Below are 21,215 nucleotides of genomic sequence, written 5' to 3'. Positions count from 1 at the left end.
AAAAGAATTCATTTGAATCAGTTCCAATGAGATGGATGAAACTGGAGCCCATTATACAGAGTGAAGTAAGCCAGAAAGATAAAGACCAATATAGTACACTAACGCATATATATGGAATTTAGAAAGATGGTAACGATAACCCCATATGCAAAACAGAAAAAGAGACACAGATGTACAGAACAGACTTTTGGACTCTGTGGGAGAAGGCGAGGGTGGGATGTTTCGAGAGAACAGCATCAAAACATGTATATTATCAAAGGTGAAACAGATCACCAGCCCAGGTTGGATGCATGAGACAAGTGCTCGGGCCTGGTGCACTGGGAAGACCCAGAGGGATGGGGTGGGGAGGGAGGTGGGAGTGGGGATAGGGATGGGGAATACATGTAAATCCATGGCTGATTCATGTCAATGTATAACAAAAACCACTACAATATTGTAAAGTAATTAGCCTCCAACTAACAAAAATAAATGGAAAAATAGATAAATAAAAAAAAATATTGACAACACCAAAAAAGAAAAAAGAAAGATTACTCCAATCCAGGATCAAACCTGCCGCTCCTGCTTTTCAGGTAGCTTTTTTTACTGCTGACCCTCTAGAGAAATATTTTCATTAACTTTTTACTAAGAAAAATTTCAAGCATGCAGAAAAGTGAAAAAATTATCTAACAATCCCCAGTATAGCCTCTAATGCATCTAGATTCAACATTCTCCCAAAATTGCTTTATGTATGTGTTTAATTTTTGATGAACCATTTGAAAGAGAACAGTTATAACTCTTCACCCTCCTTAAGCCTTCAGCATGCATTAACAAAGATTAAAACATCCTCTCACACAACTATATAACTACCATCACTCCTAACAAAAATAACAAATCCTCAAAAATATACACTTCCTGTCCACATTTGTTTAAAAATATGTCCTCTTACCATTTTTTTTTTTTTTTTTAAAAGAGGATCTAGTGGAAAAACATACAGTACACTTCAGTCTCTTTTTTTTTTTTTTAATGTTGATTTATTTATTTAATTTATTTGTTTGCCCTGGGTGTTAGTTGTGGCATGTGGGATCTAGTTTCCTGGTCAGGGATCGAACTCGGGCCCCTCCGTTGGGAGCGTGGAGTCTTAGCCACTGGACCACCAGGGAAGCCCCACTTCAGTCTCTTAAGTCCCCTCTCCCACCCTTCATTCTTTTCTCCGCAGCTTGACTGAGGTGTAGTTAATAAATAATAATTGTATGTATTTGAGGTATACAAGTTATTATTGTATACATTATTGTGTACATTATAATGTATACATTGTAAACATATGTATACATTATTAAATTATCACCACAGTGAAGCTAATTAACATACCTATCATCTCACCTAGCTATGCGTGTGAGTGTATGTGTGTGTGAGATGAGGACACTTTAGATCTACTGTCTTAGCAAATTCAAGTATGCTATACAATATTAGTACCTATAGGTACCATGCTGTACAGCAGGCCCCAGAATTTCTTCATCCTATCACTGAAGACGTGTACCTTTGGACCAGCATCTCACCATTTATCCCACCCATGGTCTGGAAGTCACCAGTTTACTCTCTATTTCTGTGAGCTCAATTTTTTTTGATTCCACATGTAAGTGAGATCATGCAGCATGTGTCTTCCTGAGTCTGGCTTATTTCACTCAGTATAATGTAATCTAGGTTCATCCACATTGTCACAAATGACAGAATTTTCTTGTGTGTGTGGCTGAATGATATTTACCATGTGTGTATGCACAGCCACATTTTCCTCATTCATTCATCCTTTGATCAACAGATTGTTTCTACGTCTTGGCTATTGTGAATAATGTTCCAATAAACATGGAAATACAAATATCTCTTCAACATACCGATTTCACTTCCTAGGAATATACACCCGGAAGTGGGATAGCTGGATCATATAGGAGTTCTTTTAATTTTTGGAGGAACCCCCACACTGTTTTCCATATTGATTGTACCAATTTACATTCCCACCAGCAGTGTACAACGTTCCCTTTTCTCCACATCCTTATCAACACTTGTTACCTCTCTCTCTCTCTTTTATTTTGTAATAACAGCCATGTCTGCACATGCCAGGTGATATCTCTTTGTGACTTTGATTTGCATTCCCAGATGATTAATGACGTTGAACACATCTTCATGGAACTGTTAGCTATTTGGATGTCTTCTTTATTTATTCAGGCCCTCTTCCCATTTTTGATTGAATTGTTTGAGTTGAATGAGGGGTTATTATTATTAACCCCTTATCAGGTGTGATCTGCAAATATTTATTTATCTTATGTGGTTTGCAAATATTTTCTCTCATTCTGTAGGTTGACTTTTCATTTTGTTGATCATTTCTTTTGCTGAACAAAAATTTTTGGTTTCATGTAGTCCCACTTGTTTATGTTTTGCTTTTAAAAACCAAGTCATGGGACTTCCCTGGTGGTCCAGTGGATAAGAATCTGCCTTGCAATGCAGGGCATGCAGGTTTGATCCCTGTTCTGGGAACTAAGATCCCACATGCTGTGGAGCAACTACGCTTGAGCTCCACAAGTGCACCACAGTGAAAGATCCTGCAAATAAACAAATAAAAATTGAAAAACAAAACAAAACACAAGTCAGTTGTCACATAGAAAGTCCCATATTGTGGATTATCTGATTATCTCATCATGAAGTTATTTACCTGATATTTCTTGTAAAATGGAATTTAGATATTAGAGTTTCACTAAATTCAGCTTAAATATGTCATCAGTATATTGAATATTACATCATGATAAGAGTATAGAATGGTGAGTTGTCCTAACATCTCTGATGTAATTTGATTACCTGATTAAGACTGTAATCCCAGGTTTGTGATTAAGGAGTAATTTACAGGGTGGTACTTTGGTATCTTGCAAAAACCCTATTCCTCACTAATTTTTCACTTAATGGATTTAGAATCTGTTCATAATTTTTGCCTGAATCAATTATTTCTTTAAGAGTTGTGGAATAAAATGTACATTGCTGATTACCTTCTTCGGTGATCGACTTCCAATTTTCTCCAAGTATTTTCATAATCTTAAATGTGCTCTTTGACATGTAAAAGATTGAAAGTTCAAAATTTTCAGTATCATGGTTCATTGTAATGGAAGAGTGCTAATTTTCCATTTCCATTTGTCTTTTCAGCAAAATGGAAATTCAAATTTTTGCAAGCCATTTGTGGAATCCTTTGAGGAAGCACCTCTTCATGTTATGGTTTTCACTTACTTGGGATATGGAATTGGAACGCTGTTTGGCTATCTCAGGGACTTTCTGAGGAACTCGGGAATAGAAAAATGCAATGCAGCCGTGGAGAGAGAAGAACAAAAGGTACGCATGAGCAGCTCCATGAGTCTTTGTCAATGCCAATTCTTCTCTGAAGTGTTCTCACAAGTGGTAATGCATGTACAGATCCTGAGAAGAGTGATATGCTCAGCAACAACTCAAGGCAAATTCTATTCCCCTGCACCCCGTAAAACCCCCCAAAGTTACCCATGTATTCATGGACTTGTTTTCTTTACAATATTTATTGAGCAATTACTAGTTGCCAGGCCAAACTAAAGGTTTCCATATACATTGTCATAAATATAATTTTTAAAACAATCCCATGAGATAGATATCAAAACAGCATGTTAGAGGTGAAAAGTCAAAATAGGAAAGTGAGAGTATGAATGGGACTGTATTCTGGTCTTCTGGTTGTAAGCTGAGTATTATTTATATTCTATCCTGGAATAGGAAAGTGTGCTTGAGTGACAGGTGAGACTTTTATTTCACCTAGGTCACAGTTTCTCAACTTTGGCACTACTGACACCTCAAACTGGATTACTCTTTAATGTGGGAGGCATTGCAGGATTTTTAACAGCATCCCTGACCTTGACCCACAAGATGCAATTAGAACTCTCCCACATACTTGTGACAATCAAAAATGTCTCCAGACATTGCCAAATGCCTTCCAAAGTGGAATATCACCCTCAGTGTAGACCCACTGATCTGGATATTTTCAATAGTGAATGTATAAATGTCTACATCATCTTCTTTTCACATAGAGCTAACAGGGCAACTTGGAAAATATACAGGCATCTGTGAAGAGCCTGTGTCCTTTTACAATGTTTTCCAAAATTGGTTCGAATGATATACGATGCCATGAATCTCTTTTTCCTAAAACTTGCTTTAAAATATACAATTGTGGCTGCAGATTATTCCACATGACGGAGCCTTGAACACATCTAAGTAAAGCATCAATGACACATGTAATAGGAGAATCTCAAATCCTATAACTTACTGACCAGTACCCATAGCAAGCTAAACTCTTATTATAGCAACGTAACCATGAACAGGTCATGTAGAACACTTATTTTGAAATTACCAAATTGTAATTAAGTTAAGCATATCTTCAGGGGAAAATCAGGCCCAGTTTGACTGTTGAACTCTCTCTTACCTTTAGCAAGTATTAAGTCATATGTTCTATACCAAGAGCATGCATACTATGTCACTTCAGTCACGTCAGACTCTGCAACTCCATGGACTGCTGCTGGCCAATCCCCTCTGTCCATGGGGTTCTTCAGGCAAGAATACTTGAGTGGGTTACCATGTCTTCCTCCAGGGGATCTTCCTGACCCAGGAATTGAACCCACATCTCATGTCTCCTGCATTGGCAGGCGAATTCTTTACCACTAATGCCAACTAGGAAGCCCCTATACCAAGTAATGGGGACTAATGGAGAAGAAAATATAGGTCCTTCCAGCAGAAAATTTGAAGTCTGGTATGGAAAAAAAGACTCATGAGCAAAGCAAATGATAAAAAGTGATGAGGAGGAGGAAGTTGATATGGGAAACAGGGATCTATGCCCTGTGATTCTCTTAGGAAGTTAGGAAGGCGTTATGCTGGGACTTAATGGTGAGCAGGTCTTTGCCTATTGGGCAAGGTACAAAGGAAGACACTCTAAGAGTGTTGGGGTCCTTTAATGGAGCGGAACCTTGTGGTGCGGAGTCGACGATAAGAAAGTGAAAGAGAGAAAGAGAGAGAGAGAGAGAGACAAAAAGACCCGGGGACCTAAGCTCTGATGGAGCAAAGGTGCTTTAATGATTTTTCTATGAGTATATATAGGCTGCAGTACAAGAAACTTCTTTCGGGAATGATAGAGATCAGAAAACCAAACGTACAGCAACCGTTATCAAGGGACCAAGGGGTAACGTTAGTCACAAGGTCAGGACACATCCATATCTCAAGTAAGGGGAAGGAGATTAAGCTGTTTTGTCCTAAGGAGAATGTTTACTAAAGGAGACCCATGCTTGCCTCACATAATGACCTCAGTCCCTGGGAGCAGCGTGCTGTTCCACTTGAAGAGGGACAAAGGACTCATGAGAGACAGCACGTAGGAATCCTCCCGTCAAACATTCCCTGACATAAGAGGGCTGCTTGTGTCAAGCAAGTCAGATTCATTTGGAGTGTGTATTTTGTGCCAGGCACTATACAACAGTCTGGAAATATAGAAATAACTAAGGCAGATAATGGTTTTGGAGAGCTAACCACAAAAGAAGCAATTGCAGAGGAATTTGATAAGAGGTATCATAGAGGTAAGTAGATGGCATCAAGGAGGCAAAGAATAGAAACATTTAACCTGGACTTGGTGTTCAGTGAAGCCTGCTGGGGGGAAGAGAAACTTAAATTGACATCTAAAGACTGAAAAGTAAGTAATAAGGCAATGCATGCGGCAAGATGAGCTGGAAGGAGTCTTCAGGGAAAGGAAATGTGTGAAGTGGCCCAGAGATAAGAGAAAGCATTGAACGTTTAAGAAACTGAGGAATTTGAATGATCAGAATGTTGTGAGAGTGGGATTACGTGGGGAGAAAGACTGCTTGAGAGGCAAGCAGAGACCTTATTATAAGGGGTTTTTATAAGCCATAGACATTTGTTATAAGAACAATGGGAAGGCATTGAAGGATTTCAGGCAGAGGAATGCAGATTTGCAGATTAGAAAGATCATGTTTACTGCAATGTAAAAAATGGATTGCAGGAGGGACAACACAGGGACCAAAAAAAAAAAAAAAAATCCAATGAAGAGGCTAAGGCAGAAGTCCAAGTTGATAAAAATTCTAGATGATACCTTGGGCTGGGCCCAGGTTAGTGGTAGGTGATGAGAGACAGACCAAGAGATGCTTAAGGGTTGGAATTAGGACTACCCCACCAGAGAAAAGAATGAAATCATTCCCATTTGCAGTAGCATGGATGGACCTAAAATCTATCATAGTAAGTGAAGTAAGTTGGACAGACAAATATCATAATATAACTTATATGTAGAATCTAAACAAATGATACAAATGAAGTTATTTACAAACAGAAATAGACTCACAGACATAAAAGACAAATTTATGGTTACCAAAGAAGAAATGGAGAGTGGAGGGATAACAGAGAAGTTTGGGATTATCAGATACACACTACTGTATACGAACTAGATAAATGACAAGGACCTACTCCATAGCACGGGGAAGTATTAATATAGTCAACATCTTGTAATAATCTAAATGGAAAAAATCTGAAAAAGAATATCTAATTAGATAGATAGATCTATATCTATTCTGTATAACTGGATCACTTTGCTTAAACCTGAAACTAACACAACATTGTAAATCAACTATACTTCAGTTTAAAAAAAAAAGAGGTAGAGTTAGGGATGATTGATTTGACTTGGGGAATTACAGAGATGTACAAATCAAAGCCCACACTTGGGCTACAACTTGGGCAACTGGATACAAAGAAGGCAGTATCACATTGAGATGGGGAATAGAGAAGGAAGATGGAGTTGGAGGGGAACGTGATCAATTCACTTTGAAACAAGCTGAGTTGAAAGAATCGACAGCCAGATATAGAGGTCTAGACTTCCAGAGAAAAGTCTGAGATGGATGCTGTAGCATCTTCAGTACACTGGAGCATATTAAATTAATCAAAACCATAGGAGTGGATGTGACCTCCCAGGGAAGGTCTATGGAAGAGAAAAAGAAAAAGGGTGTGAAGAGGACAGAGAACTTTAGAAAATGTTATAAATGGCAGAGATGGAATTCTGACTCAAGACTAGAAGCAATGTGACAATAAAAATCCTTATAATAATCTAGGAAGGAGATAATATGTGCTTGAGTTGGGGAAGAGGCAGATGGAATGAAGAAAAGGAAGCTGGTTATAAAGATATTTAGGAGGTATAATCAACAAGTCTTGGTTGTTGAGTATATGGAAAATAAGACAGAGGAAGAAACCAGGATAATCTCAAATTTCTTCTTTGGTCAGATACAGGAATGGCAGCGGCACACCCATCACTTGAGGACTGAGTTAGTAATACTAAGTGAAAAGATTTTAAAAAAAAAAGCAAAATCTCCCTCCAAAAGAGCACTAAAAAAATCTCAGACCCAGAGCACTTGCTATCTCAACAGACTTGACTAATAATCAAGACACTAACAAGGAAAAAAGACAACTCAGACAGATACAAGGTTTCAATATTTTGCTTCAATTCTTCTTTTAACCCTTTAAAGGCAACTTTAGAGTTGAATTGCAGTGTATTAAAGATCTCCAGCTATAGTACTTTCTCAGTGATGTCATGGCCCAACTTTGCTAAATCCAGAATAGGATGTCAGAAAATATAATCAAAGGCATATCAAGCATTGTCAGGGATTTTAAAAACTTCAAGAACAGCTGTGTGTCTCAGTCCCTGTGGCCCCTCCTGGTATAAGACTTATCAGTTGCAATACCATGCTTCCGTTAGACCCAGGTAGTCCCAGAGCCCTACAAGTAAAGCCCAGATATTTCTGGCTCATCCCCAGAGATTTTTACTCCCACATATAACAAAAACGTTTCAGCAAACTGTAACTAGAAAATTTGGACATAAATCTCCAAATGTTTGCATGACTTAAAGCTTGCTCTTTCTTATCCATACTTGGCAGTTCTAAAACAACAGCAGGATTGGTGCAGCGTGACTTTCTCCGGAGTGTTTTGAAGGATGGGGTTGAGGAAGGTCACTGGGTGTGAGGCATGGTTTTGTCCAAAGCAAACAGACAGCCCAGTGCTGGGCTTCCTGTTTGGGTCTGGGTGGGTCCAAAATGAGAGAGTTTCCCTGGGAACCCAACATATTAGCCAGCAGCTTGTGGGGTGGGAACGGTTCAGTCCCTTCATTCTCTTCTCAGTTAACAACCAACATGATCTTTTTAAACCCAAGTCGGTTCACATGAGCATCTCTGGCCGAAAGCCTTTAACGCTTTCGTTTCTCGCTCAGAGTAAGAGCCAGAAGTCCTCGAGGTGCTACAGAACCGCCCCCTCAATGAGCCCTGCCCCTGTTCCACAAGCTTCTTCCTCTTCCTCAAACACAGCCCCTCACATCTACCGCAAGGATTTCTCCTTTGCCTTTGCCTCTGCTCAGAATGATCCCTCTTCCTTCAGGTATCAGCACAGCTCACCCCCTCACTTTCTTCATTAAATCCATCTGGAAATCACCAGCTTTAAAGGCTGCCTTTAAGGCAGCAGGGGTCACCAGCAGTAGTATCCTCGGACTCCCCAACCAAGCTTGGTTCCAAATACCTCCTGGCTGCTTCTCAAAATCAAATGCACCCTCACAAGAAAGGCATATTTTCCACTATTGCATCTAGATTTGGGGAAAAAACTTCAAAATCAAAGTTTGAGAAATAGTTTGTAAAATAAGACCATTAGTAAAATCAGATTATAACCACCCATGGTGAGTTTTCAGGTCAACATTTATTTTGTTGTTGTTTAGTGTGTTGTTGTTGTTTAGTCTCTAGGTCGTGTCTGACTCTTTTGCAAACCCCCATGGACTGTAGCCTGTCAGGCTCCTCTGTCCATAGGATTTCCCAAGCAAGGATACTAGAGTGGGTTGCCATTTCCTCCTCCAGGGGATCTTCCCAAACCAGGGGTCAAACCTGCATCTCCCGCACTGGAGGTGGGTTCTTTACCACTGAGCCACCTGGGAAGCCCCAGCGTTTGTTTGGATATACACAAATATCCAAATATCCAAACACCCACAGGCATGCAATTTCTGATGTGCCATTAAAATGTTGGTCAATTCATTTTGTTTTATTTCTTTCACGATATAGACCTTTCTGCTTCCCTTAGCAAGAAGGAATCCGCAGTGGTAGGTTTTTTAACAAGAGTAGTAGCAAGGATGATGGATCTTGGTAAGGTAGAGCTTTGCTAACATCTATCAACTAGTACTAAGCCAACGTGTGGAATGAGTGGGTTATGACTAGCCTCTTCCTGTGTCTTTTTTCCCTTTCCTTTTTATTATGGAAATAGCCAGCAAAAGCTATGTTCATCCTCCCTTTCTTTTTCGTGCACTTAGTTACACACATGCTCATTTGTACTCATCCTTTCCCTTCCTTAAGGTATGTTCATAATATACATTTGTGTGTGACTGTCTTTTTTATTTTTTCAAGAAATTGTACACTGAAGATCTTTACCTGCCAGAAGAGAATTACCTTCATTGTTTTTAATAGCTACATGATGGTATTGTATAGTAGGGTTATATGATTTATTTTTATTCTCTTTTTTATTATTGAAAATAATGCTTCAATGACCTCAGATATGCAGATGACACCACCCTTATGGCAGAAAGTGAAGAGGAACTAAAGAGCCTCATGATGAAAGTGAAAGAGGAGAGTGAAAAAGTTGGCTTAAAGCTCAACATTCAGAAAACTAAGATCATGGCATCTGGTCCCCTCACTTCATGGGAAATAGATGGGGAAACAGTGGAAACAGTGTCAGACTTTATTTTGGGGGGCTAAAAAAATCACTGCAGATGGTGACTGCAGCCATGAAATTAAAAGACGCTTACTCCTTGAAAGGAAAGTTATGACCAACCTAGATAGCATATTAAAAAACAGAGGCATTACTTTGCCAACAAAGGTCCATCTAGTCAAGGCTATGGTTTTTCCAGTGGTCATGTATGGATGTGAGAGTTAGACTGTGAAGAAAGCTGAGTGCCAAAGAATTGATGCTTTTGAACTGTGGTGTTGGAGAAGACTCTTGAGAGTCTCTTGGACTGCAGGGAGATCCAACCAGTCCATCCTAAAGGAGATCAGTCCTGGGTGTTCATTGGAAGGACTGATGCTGACGCTGGAACTCCAATACTTTGGCCACCTATGCAAAGAGTTGACTCATTGGAAAAGACCCTGATGCTGGGAGGGGTTGGGGGCAGGAGGAGAAGGGGACGACAGAGGATGAGATGGTTGGATGGCATCACCAACTCGATGGACATGAGTTTGAGTAAATTCCAGGAGTTTGTGACGGACAGGGAGGCCTGGGGTGCTGCAATTCATGGGGTCGCAAAGAGTCAGACACGACTGAGCGACTGAACTGAACTGAACTGATGCATTTATTCAAGGATAACGCATAGAAATGACTTTCTGGGCCCAAGAAATAAACATTTTATCTTCCAAAATATTGGCAAATTGCCTTTAAAAAAGATTGCATAGCATGTCTCTAGTAGTAGGCGAGAGTGCTTGCTTTCTTGTCAGCACTTGATACATTGATATTATCAAAATATTTCTTATTTTTTCCGTTTTGATAAGGGAGCTTTTTTTTTTTAATGTTCTTGTGTTTTTTTGCATTTCCCTGGTTAATAATGAGACTGAGCTTTTCACATGATTATTTCTCATGTATGCTTACTCTTCTTGAATTACCTATTGATATCATTTGCTCATAATTTTATTAAATTATTTTTCTTATTTATTGAGAGAAGCTCTTTCTATATATCCTTTATCAATAATTTGGCTCTTAAATCTGTTTTAATTATTTTTTCAATTCTATTTCTAGGCTTTTAACTTTTTCTATGCTATATTTAGCCATACATATATCTTTTAATTTTTAAGTCACATGTATCAAACACCTCCTTTATGTTTTCTTTATTGTTGGTTTTGCTATTTTTTGCTGTCCTTTCTCTTTGTGAAGGGGGAGTAGTTTAGGAAGGCTATTTTCATCTTGTAAGAAAGATAAAAAATTTTCCGATGATTTCATTCAGTACTTTTATAATTTGGAGTATTTATTCATTTAATCTACAAACTCATCTAGGATTTAATTCCATGTGCTCTGTGAAGTAGGAGGGCTACTTTTTTATTGAAGTAAAGTTGTTTTACAGAGTTGTGCCAATCCCTACTATATAGCAAAATGACTCAGCTCTATATATATATACACACACAATATATATAGTATATATAAAATATAAGAATATAATATAAAATACATATAGAATATAAGAAGATTATATTTTTAATCTTCTTCTCCATTATGGTTTATCACAGGACATTGATAATAGTTCCCTGCACTATACATTAGGACCTTGCTGTTTTCTCACCCTAGATGTAATAGTTTGTATCTACCAACCCCGATCTCACTCCGGACCCCCACACCCCAAGAACCACAAGCCTGTCCTCTGTGTCTGTTGAGTCTGTTTCGATTTTACAGATAGGTTCGTTTGTCCCATACTTCAGATTACACATATAAGTGATATCATATGGTATTTGTCTTTCTCTTTCTGATTTGCTTCACTTAGTATAATAATCTCTGGTTCCAGCTATGTTGCTGCAGAAGGCATTATTTTGTTCTTTCTTATGGTTGAGTAATAGTTCATTGTGTGTACATGTATCACATCTTTATTCATTCATCTGTGGATGGACGTTTAGGTGGTTTCCATGTTTTGGCTATTGTGAATGGTGCTGCTACAAACAGGAGTGCATGTATCTTTACGAATTACAGTTTGTCTGGATATATTCCCAGGAGTGCGATTGCTGGATCATATGATAATTCTATTTTTAGTTTTCTGAGGCATCTCCATACTGTTTTCCACAATGGCTGCACCAATTTATATTCTCACCAACGATGCAAGAGGATTCCCTTTTCTCTGCACCCTCTTCAGGATTTGTTACATGTAGATATTTTAGTGATGGCTGTTCTGACTGCTGTGAGGTGGTACCTCATTGCAGTTTCGATTTGATTTCCCTGATAACTAGTGACGTGGAGCATCTTTTCACGTGCCTGTGGGCCATCTGTATTTCTCCTTTGGAGAAATGTGCACTAAGGTTTTCTGCCCATTTTTCAGTTTGGTTGTTTGTTTTGTTGTTGTTCTTTAGTTGTGTGGGCTGTTTTAATCTTTTGGAGATTAAGCCCTTGTCTGTCACATCATTTGCAAATATTTTCTCCCATGTCATGCCTTTTCATTTAGCTGTTGTTTTATAGTGGTTTCCTTTGCTCTGTAAAGCCTGTAAATTTAATTACATATCATTTGTTTATTTTTTTATTGCTACTGCCTTGGGAGACTGGCCTAAGAAAACACTGGTTATGCCAGAGAACATTTTGCCTAGGCTCTCTTCTAGGAATTTCATGGTGTCATGTCTTATGTTTAAGCCCTTTTGAGTGTAGTGTAAGAGTATGCTCTACCATCACTGGTTTACATGCAGCTGCCCACCTCTGCCAGCACCATTTGCTCAAGAGATGTTTTCCCATTTTATATTCTGCCTCCTTTGTTGAAGGTTAATTGACTGTAGATGGGTGGGTTTATTTTCCTGCTCTCTATTCAGTTTCATTGTTATCTATGCACATTTGCATAGCAATACCACCCTGTTTTGATTACTGCAGTTTGTTGTATCTGAAGTCTAGAAGAGTTATGAGGAGGACTACTTTTTCAAGGAATTTTTAAATTGTCTCAGTATCGGTAATTGAATAGTTCAATTACTTTTTACCCACTGATATGAAATATTGGCCAACGTGTTGCTTTTTTTAGGCAAATTTACAAGTTTTCAAGTAGTTTGTAAAGATTTTCTTTCTATATACCTTAGAATTAGCTTTTCAGGTATTGAATTTTTAAGAAGAAAATGTTGCTGCTTTAAATTGGTAATGTATTAAATCTATATGTTTTGACTTTGGAAAATTTGACATCTTAATAACAATATAATATTATTCTTTTTAGTCTTCTCATTCAGAAAGGTGGTATGTCTCTCCTTTTATTTAAATATTTATGTCCTCTAATAAAATTTTATTTCTTTTTAATTTTTATTTATTATTTAATTTTTTTAGCTTTTCTTATTCTAAAGTCATCATTTTCTCTTATTATAGTTATTTGGGTACAAGTTTTTGATGATGGTACTATTTAAGTAGTACTTTTCCCCTATCTTTGATTCTAATTAGTTATTGATGGCATACAGGAAAGCTATTACTATTTTCATATTTTAAGTTCAAAAACTCCCAACTTAATGAATTCTCATTTTAGTTGTCACAGCTTCTCAGATAGCTGTATTGGAATTTCATGTGTGTCATAGAAAACTGTATATTGTCTTTTGATCTATTATAACAAACTTGTTAATTATGATATTTTTTGTTTGTTTTTATTTTTTAATTTATTTATTTTAATTGGAGGCTAATTACTTTACAATATTGTAGTGGTTTTTGCCATACACTGACATGAATCAGCCATGGATTTACATGTGTTTTCCACCCCAATCCCCCCTCCCTCCTCCCTCCCCATCACATCCCTCAGTGTCATCCCAGTGCACCAGCCCTGAGCACCCTGTCTCATGCATCCAACCTGGACTGGCGATCTGTTTCACATATGATAATATACATGTTTCAATGCTATTCTCTGAAATCATCCCACCCTCACCAATATTTTTTCCCCTCTCAAACTTATAATTTCTGAGAAATATGTGTTAATGCCTTTCACTGTGATTGTACATATCTTAGGCTTTTTTTTTTTCTAGTGTATTTCAATGTAACTCTCAGGTACACAAAAGATCATTGTTCTTATCATTCTTAATGGATTTTTCCTGTTAACTTACTTTTTTTACCTTGTACTCTGTTTTGTCTGACATTAATATTTATATATCTGCATTTTCTTCAATATTCATCTCTTTATTTTCAGCCTTTATCATTTTCAGAAATGTACACCTCTGATGAGAAACATAGATTTATCTGTAAAACAAATGTGAAAACTCCCTTTTAATAATACAACCTATGAGCAGTTACTTACTTGAACCATATGAAACTTCTTACAGGTGTCAAACATTGACTATTCCATGTGGCTAAACCTATTATTTTAACGCTCATTTGTTTAAACTCTTTCCTGCCATCTTTATATTTTACATCCACATTTCCTGTTGCTTACTTTTAATTTATAAATTTTAAATATTTTTCCTTTCATATTTTTGGTACATTTAATTGAGTTTCCCCTGTTCTGCCTTTTTTCCACCTTATCCCTATTAAGAAGTTATGTATAGGTTGCATGAGTACATGCTAAATCACTTTAGTCATGTGTGCAACACAAACTCTGCAACCCCAGGGACTGTAGCCCACCAGGCTCCTCTGTCCATGGGATTCTCCAGGCAAGAATACTGGAGTGGGTTGTCATGCCCTCCTCCAGCAAATCTTCCTTACCTAGGGATTGAACCCACATCTCTTATGTCTCCTGCATTGGCAGTTAGGTTCTTGACCACTAGCACCGCCTGGGAAGCCCATGTATAGTATATCGCCTACTATTTTTTTGATAATTCTCTTAGAATAAATAATACATATACTTAGAATCTGATTACCAGGGAAGCCTTTCCTGGGCTTGCCTGGTGGGTCAGAAGTTTAAGAATCTGCCTGAAATGCAGGAGACCCTGGTTTGATCCCTGGGTAGGCAAGATCCCCTTGAGAAGGGAATGGCTATCCACTCCAGTATTCTCACCTGGAGAATTCCATGGACAGAGGAGTCAAGGGGTTGCAAAGAATCAGACATGACTGAGCAACTAACATTTTCACTCTTCATTTAGTAGCTAGAGTCTTCCCTTGGCCGCAAGAATTTAATAAAGTTTCACTTCCTTTCCCCACATGTTCGTTCTTCAGATGGTGATTTAGTTATGAATTGTTAGTTTCTGTTTCTTTATATTACGTGTTATAAAACTACTTGAGTTAAACCATATTCTGTCAATTTCTTCACCCACTATTTTTTAATTGGCATCTGTCTTCCTCTGTAGTTATTTCATTGTTTTACTGAGGTACATGCTCAGTTATTACAGAAAAGAGAGTTAAATTCATGACTTTTTACATATACTGGAATGTTTGTATTTGGATTTTTCATTTGTTTGCTGGCTTGGCTGAGGATAGATTTTTAAGTTCAAAATAGTTTTCTCTCAATTTTTTTCCACTTTTGTCATCTAAGTGACAACCCATTCCAATATTCTTGCCTGGAGTATCTCATGGACAGAGTCAGCCTGGTGGGCTACAGTCCATAGGGTCGCAAAGAGTCAGACATTACTGAGCAACTAACAAACACACACATACCCTTACGGAAAGCTTGAGGCAATCTAATTCTCATTCCCTTGTCTATAAACTGCCTTCTCCCTTCTCTGAAGACTTTCGAGATTCTTCCCTATAGCCTTTTGAAATTTAACCAGGGTGTAGCTTGGTGTGGATTTTTTCCTTATTTTCTGTATTCAGGACCTGAGAGACCATTTACGTCTTAGAACTGAAAACTTCCTTCCTCTCCAGAAATTTCCTTTCTTCCTTCTTCTTTACCTCCTTTTCCTCTTCTTTCACCTCATCTCCTCCTTCTCCTCCTTCCTTCAACCATGCAAATCCCTTCTGAACCTGTCCTTCATATCTCTTGACTTTCCTTCATATGTTATTTTCTCTGTCCTTTCCCATTATCTCCTAGAAAGATTAGTCAACTGACTATGCTAGTTTATTAATTAATTTACTCCTTAGCTATATCTATGATCGTTTTAAATGTTTATTTTTTTAATTAATCTACTTTTTATTTGAAGGATAATTGCTTTACAGGATTATGTTGGTTTCTGCCAAACATCAACTTGAATCAGCCATAGGCATACATATGTCATCTCCTCTGGAGCCTCCCTCCCTTTTCCTACCCCATCCCACCCCCCTAGGCTATTCCAGAGCCCCTGTTTGAGTACCCTGAGCCATACAGCAAATTCCCATTGGCTATCTATTTTACACATGGTAATGTAAGTTTCCATGTTGAAGGATATAATTTTTTTGTTGTGTCTTTCTAAACATGTTACATATTTTTTTAGTTTGTTTTCTGTTTGCTGTATTAAGTCTTTTCACTCAAAGTTAGTTTTGCTTATTGAATTTGGTGCCTCTTATTGGACTAGTTTTGCTACAGTAGTGATGACATTTTGTTTTGTGCTTATTTTTGTATTTAAGAATCCTTATTTGCTTGTATATTCACCTGTCTTGAGTGATTGGAGGAGGAAAATGAAATGTGTTGCCAGAACCAGTGGTTTGTGTTCTTGCTGGGTTGGGGGTGGTTCCCTACCTCTCTACACTAGGGCATTGTTCTTCCACTCAGTTCTTGCTGCCCATCTCAGCGCTTTGTACCGTGGACAATGCAGCTTCTTCTTACTTTTCAACCCAATCAAAGAAGAACAAAGAGATCTTCAGTTCAGCTCAGTTCAGTCGCTCAGTCGTGTCCAACTCTTTGCGACCCCATGAATTGCAGCACGTCAGGCCTCCCTGTCCATCACCAACTCCCGGAGTTTACTCAGACTCATGTCCATCGAGTCGGTGATGCCATCCAGACATTTCATCCTCTGTCCCCTTCTCCTCCTGCCCCCAATCCCTCCTAGCATCAGGGTCTTTTCCAATGAGTCAACTCTTCACATGAGATGGCCAAAGTATTGGAGTTTCAGCTGCAGCATCAGTCCCCATCAGTCACCCAGGATATCAATTTCTTGTAGTAATTGACTATTGGCTGTGAGGTCCTCTACGGTTAGTGTACATCCAATCTTCTCTGCAAGTGTTTTATACTTTAGTCACTCAGTCATGTCCAACTCTGTGACCTCATGGACTGTAGTCCTCCAGGCTCTTCTGTCTATGGAGATTCTCCAGGCAAGAATACTGGAGTGGGTTGCCATAGGCTTCTCCAGGGAATCTTCCTGACCCAGGAATCGAACCAGGGTCTCCTGCATTGTAGGCAGATTCTTTACCAACTGAGCTACCAGAGAAACCCAGAGCTATGGTTTGTTTCCTATGGTCTTATTTCTACACTGATCAGATCTTCTTAAGTTCTTTCTTTTGTGATCTTTCAATATTTCTGATTCATTGATGATTTATAAAACTAAAAATTTATTTTGTTACTTTTTATAAGAAATACTTTTTAAAATTAATTTATTTATTTTAATTAGAGGCTAAATACTTTACAATATTGTAATGGTTTTTGCCATACATTGACATGAATCAGCCATGGGTGTTCTTGCGTCCCCCATCCTGGACCCCCTCCCACCTCCCCCCCATCCTGTCCCTCTGGGTCTTCCCAGTGCACCAGCCCTGAGCACCCTGTCTCATGCATCAAACCTGGACTGGTGATCTGTTTCACATATGATAATATACATGTTTCAATGCTAGTCTCTCAAATCATGCCACCCTCGCCTTCTCCCACAGAGTCCAAAAGTCTGTTCTTTACATTTGAGTCTCTTTTCCTGTCTCACATATAGGGTCATCATTACCCTATTACTCACATAAAGGGTCATCTTTCTAAATTCCATATATATATATGTTAATATACTGTATCGGTGTTTTTCTTTCTGACTTCCTTCACTCTGTATAATATGCTTCAGTTTCATCCACCTCATTAGAACTGATTCAACTGCATTCTTTTTAATAGCTGAGTATATTCCATTGTGTATGTATACCACAACTTTCTTATCCATTCATCTGCTGATGGGCATCTAGGTTGCTTCCATGTCCTGGCTATTATAAACAGTGCTGCGATGAACATTGGGGTGCACGTGTCTCTTTCAAGTCTAGTTCCCTCAGTGTGTATGCCCAGCAGTTGGATTGCTGGGTCATATGGCAGTTCTATTTCCAATTTTTTAAGGAATCTCCACATTTGTTCTCCATAGTGGCTGTACTAGTTTGCATTCCTACCAACAGTGTAAGAGGGTTCCCTTTTCTCCACACCCTCTCCCGCATTTATTGTTTATAGACATTTTTATAGTTTATTTTTTATATAATATAATGTAATCTAACTTTATTATTAATTAAATAATATACATATTTACAGTCTATTGTTTATAGACTTTTTTAGAAAAACTTTTTGCCCTCACCACAATCAATATTGTGGGGTCTTAGTTTCCCTACCAGGGAGTGAACCTGGGCCCTCAGGAATAAGAGAGTGCAGTCCTAACTGCTGGAGACCAGAGATTTCCCTGTGGTGGAGTCCAAACTGCTGGAGCACCAGAGAATTCCCTGGTTTTGTTTCTTAAATATACACTTTTTTGTCATTTCACAGGGCTTTTAGATGTGTGGTAGAACACATACAAGCACTGAATCTACCATCTTTTTTCAACCTCTAATTTCTTAAGAAGAAAAATCAGATTTTGCCATCCTTACTTTGTGTTTCTCGTACTTCAATGAATTGCCTATAATAAAATTACCCTTCCCAACAAAACGGAAAACACAAATATATTTTATTATTTTTCTGAGCTCAACCCTTGTAAGAGAAACAGCTGTTTCTCAAAAGGAAGTAATACAATAAAATGAAATGTTAGGTGAAAAGAAAAGTGTCATTGTCCACACAAGTAAAAACTGTGTTTGACAATGACTTTTCCTCTCTCTACAAATCCATAGTTCTATTTACTACTGAATGGGAAGGCAGTTAAACCAAAAATGAAGAAACATACTTCCAAATTTGGTAGTACTTTTTGCAATAGACCATGGATATGTTCACTTAGCCCTGCAGTGTGGTTTGTTGAAAAGAGCATTCATTGGTACAAACATCAATCTGTCCACTCAGATGTTCTGACTTTCTGTTGAATTGTCTATAAAAGTAGGATAGATAAATCTATAACACTTGGAAAATGATAAAGTACCCTACAAGGTTAATGGTGGAAAAAGAAAGAATGTCATATTGCAGAAGAAACAAGGTCATTTTGTGGCTGTATTGTTATTACGGCTTCTCCACCCGCCTATAAGGCTTCCCTGGTGACTCAGCAATAAGGAATCTGACTGCCAGTGCAGGAAATGTGGGTTCTCTCCCTGGGTCAGGAAGATCCCCTGGAAAAGGAAATGGCACCCACTTCAGTTTCTTCACTAGGAAATCCCATGGACAGTGGACCTGGTGGGCCACAGTCATTGGGATTACAAAGAGTCGGTCGCAAGTTAGCAATTAAACAGCAACAATGACCCTCCCATACCCTACTCCAGAAAATGATTGTGTCCTTGTGGCCGGGGGTTCACTCTCACATCCAGTTTGTGTCAGGAAGAAAAATATAATAAGTAGACCACGTGATGAGCTAAATATGCAGATGGATAAAGATACGTCCCATTGCAGTACTTCAGCTTTTGCAACAGCTAGTCCAGATTCATATTTTGATATAGTGACAATGCTGTGGGAGGCCTTCCTGAGACTAGAGGACAATGACCTTTGGAAGGCATTCACTGCTCCTAAAGAAACCTCATCGTGTTCAAAGGAATGGGGTGGGGTGAAAAAACACCCACACGGAGGCAGGAACCTTCATGGGTGCAGAGGAAGAGGAACTCTGTAACCAGAAAGCAGAACTTCTTCTCTGGACCAACCAGATATAATTCTTTTTTTATTTTTATTTATTATCAAAGTATAGTTGACTAACAAGGTTATGCTAGTTTGGGAGGTACAGAAAAGTGATTCGGTTACACATACACACGTATCTAACGTTTTTCAGATTCTTTCCCCATTTAGGTTTGTACAGAGTATCAAGCAGAGTTCCCCATGCCATACAGAAGATCCCTGTTCAGTTCAGTTCAGTTCAGTTCAGTCACTCAGTCATGTCCAACTTTTTGTGACCCCATGAATCGCAGCACGCCAGGCCTCCCTGTCCATCACCAACTCCCAGAGTTTACTCAAACTCATGTCCATCGAGTCGGTGATGCCATCCAGCCCTCTCATCCTCTGTCGTCCCCTTCTCCTCCTGCCCCCAATCCCTCCCAGCATTAGGGTCTTTTCCAATGAGTCAACTCTTCGCATGAGGTGGCCAAAGTATTGGAGTTTCAGCTTCAGCATCAGTCCTTCCAATGAATATTCAGGACTGATCTCCTTTAGGATGGACTGGTTGGATCTCCTTGCAGTCCAAGGGACTCTCAAGAGTCTTCTCCAACACTACAGTTCAAAAGCATCAATTTTTTGGCACTCAGCTTTCTTCACAGTCCAGCTTTCACATCCATACATGACCACTGGAAAAACTATAGCCTTGACTAGACGGACCTTTGTTGGCAATTAGGGATCTATTTTAAATCTAGCAGTGTATACCTGTCAATCCCAAACTCCCTAACAATCCCTCCCCCTCACCCTACCTCCACCCCCAGCAACCATAAGTTTGTCCTCTATGTCTGGGTGTCCATTTCTGTTTTGTAAATATGTTTATTTGTATCCTTTTTTAAAGATTGAACACACAAACAATATCGTATATTATTTGTCTTTCTCTGTCTAACTTACTTCATTCAGTATGATAATCTCCAGGTCCATCCTTGTGGTGGCAAATGGCATTATTCTTGCATTCTAAGGTTTCAACCTCATTTTTCCCTCTCAGGAACAGGTAGATGACTGAGCCGGTGATTCAGATTTAAGTTAGCATTTATACCACCCACAAAGAAATGGCTCTATGTGGTTAAAAATTGCTCTACCTCCTCAGCAGAGAAGTTTCAAGTGCCTAATTTATAGAAATTTCTATTGAGTGTGAAGATTATTCCCTAGCAGAAAGTCTTCTCTTACCCCACAGAATTGGTTAGAATCCCCATGTCTTGCCTTCAGAACATTTTTCTCAATAAAGAGCTAGCTGCCCATTTCTTCACAGGTAGAAATTCTGGATCTCTGAGCCAGGAGCCAGAAGTCTGGGCAGGATAGAGCATGTTCACACCTTTCCTCGGGGCACCTGATGAGAGGCACACACCTTCGTGAGACCTCAGTGACAGAAGCTGCAGACTTTTTCTTAAGTCAGTGCCGAGTTCCGAACAATGCACGCACCCTCCTCCATGGCATGGCAATTTGTTGGCCTTCATATTCCATATTATAGGTCACTTTTTAAATTTTTTATTTTATAGTGGAATATAGTTGATTCAGTTTGTGTTAATTTCAGATGTACAGCAAAGTGATTAAGTTATATATACACATGTATCTGTTTTGTTTTTCCAAATTCCTTTCCCATTTAGGTTATCAGAGAATATAGAGCAGACTT

At 38.6% G+C, this 21,215-nt stretch overlaps 1 protein-coding gene across 2 annotated transcripts in view; it reads left to right on the top strand.

Moving 5' to 3' along the window:
• SPTLC3 (serine palmitoyltransferase long chain base subunit 3) overlaps positions 1 to 21,215 on the top strand; it is a 166,784-nt gene that overhangs the window by 41,884 nt on the left and 103,685 nt on the right. Inside the window, exon 1 of one of the 2 annotated variants that reach the window (XM_043479500.1) lies at positions 3,169 to 3,348. The exons of the other annotated variant lie outside the window; for it this stretch is intronic. Within the exon in view, the coding sequence (XP_043335435.1) occupies positions 3,232 to 3,348 (117 nt within the window). The 5' untranslated portion in view covers positions 3,169 to 3,231. Of the gene's footprint in view, positions 1 to 3,168; positions 3,349 to 21,215 lie in introns of those variants that run through there. 2 annotated transcript variants of the gene reach the window in all.

This window comes from Cervus canadensis, chromosome 10 (assembly GCF_019320065.1).
Source record: "Cervus canadensis isolate Bull #8, Minnesota chromosome 10, ASM1932006v1, whole genome shotgun sequence".
NCBI lineage: Eukaryota > Metazoa > Chordata > Mammalia > Artiodactyla > Cervidae > Cervus > Cervus canadensis.
Note: the sequence above shows the minus strand (reverse complement) of the source record. Positions and strands in the feature narration are given on the sequence as shown.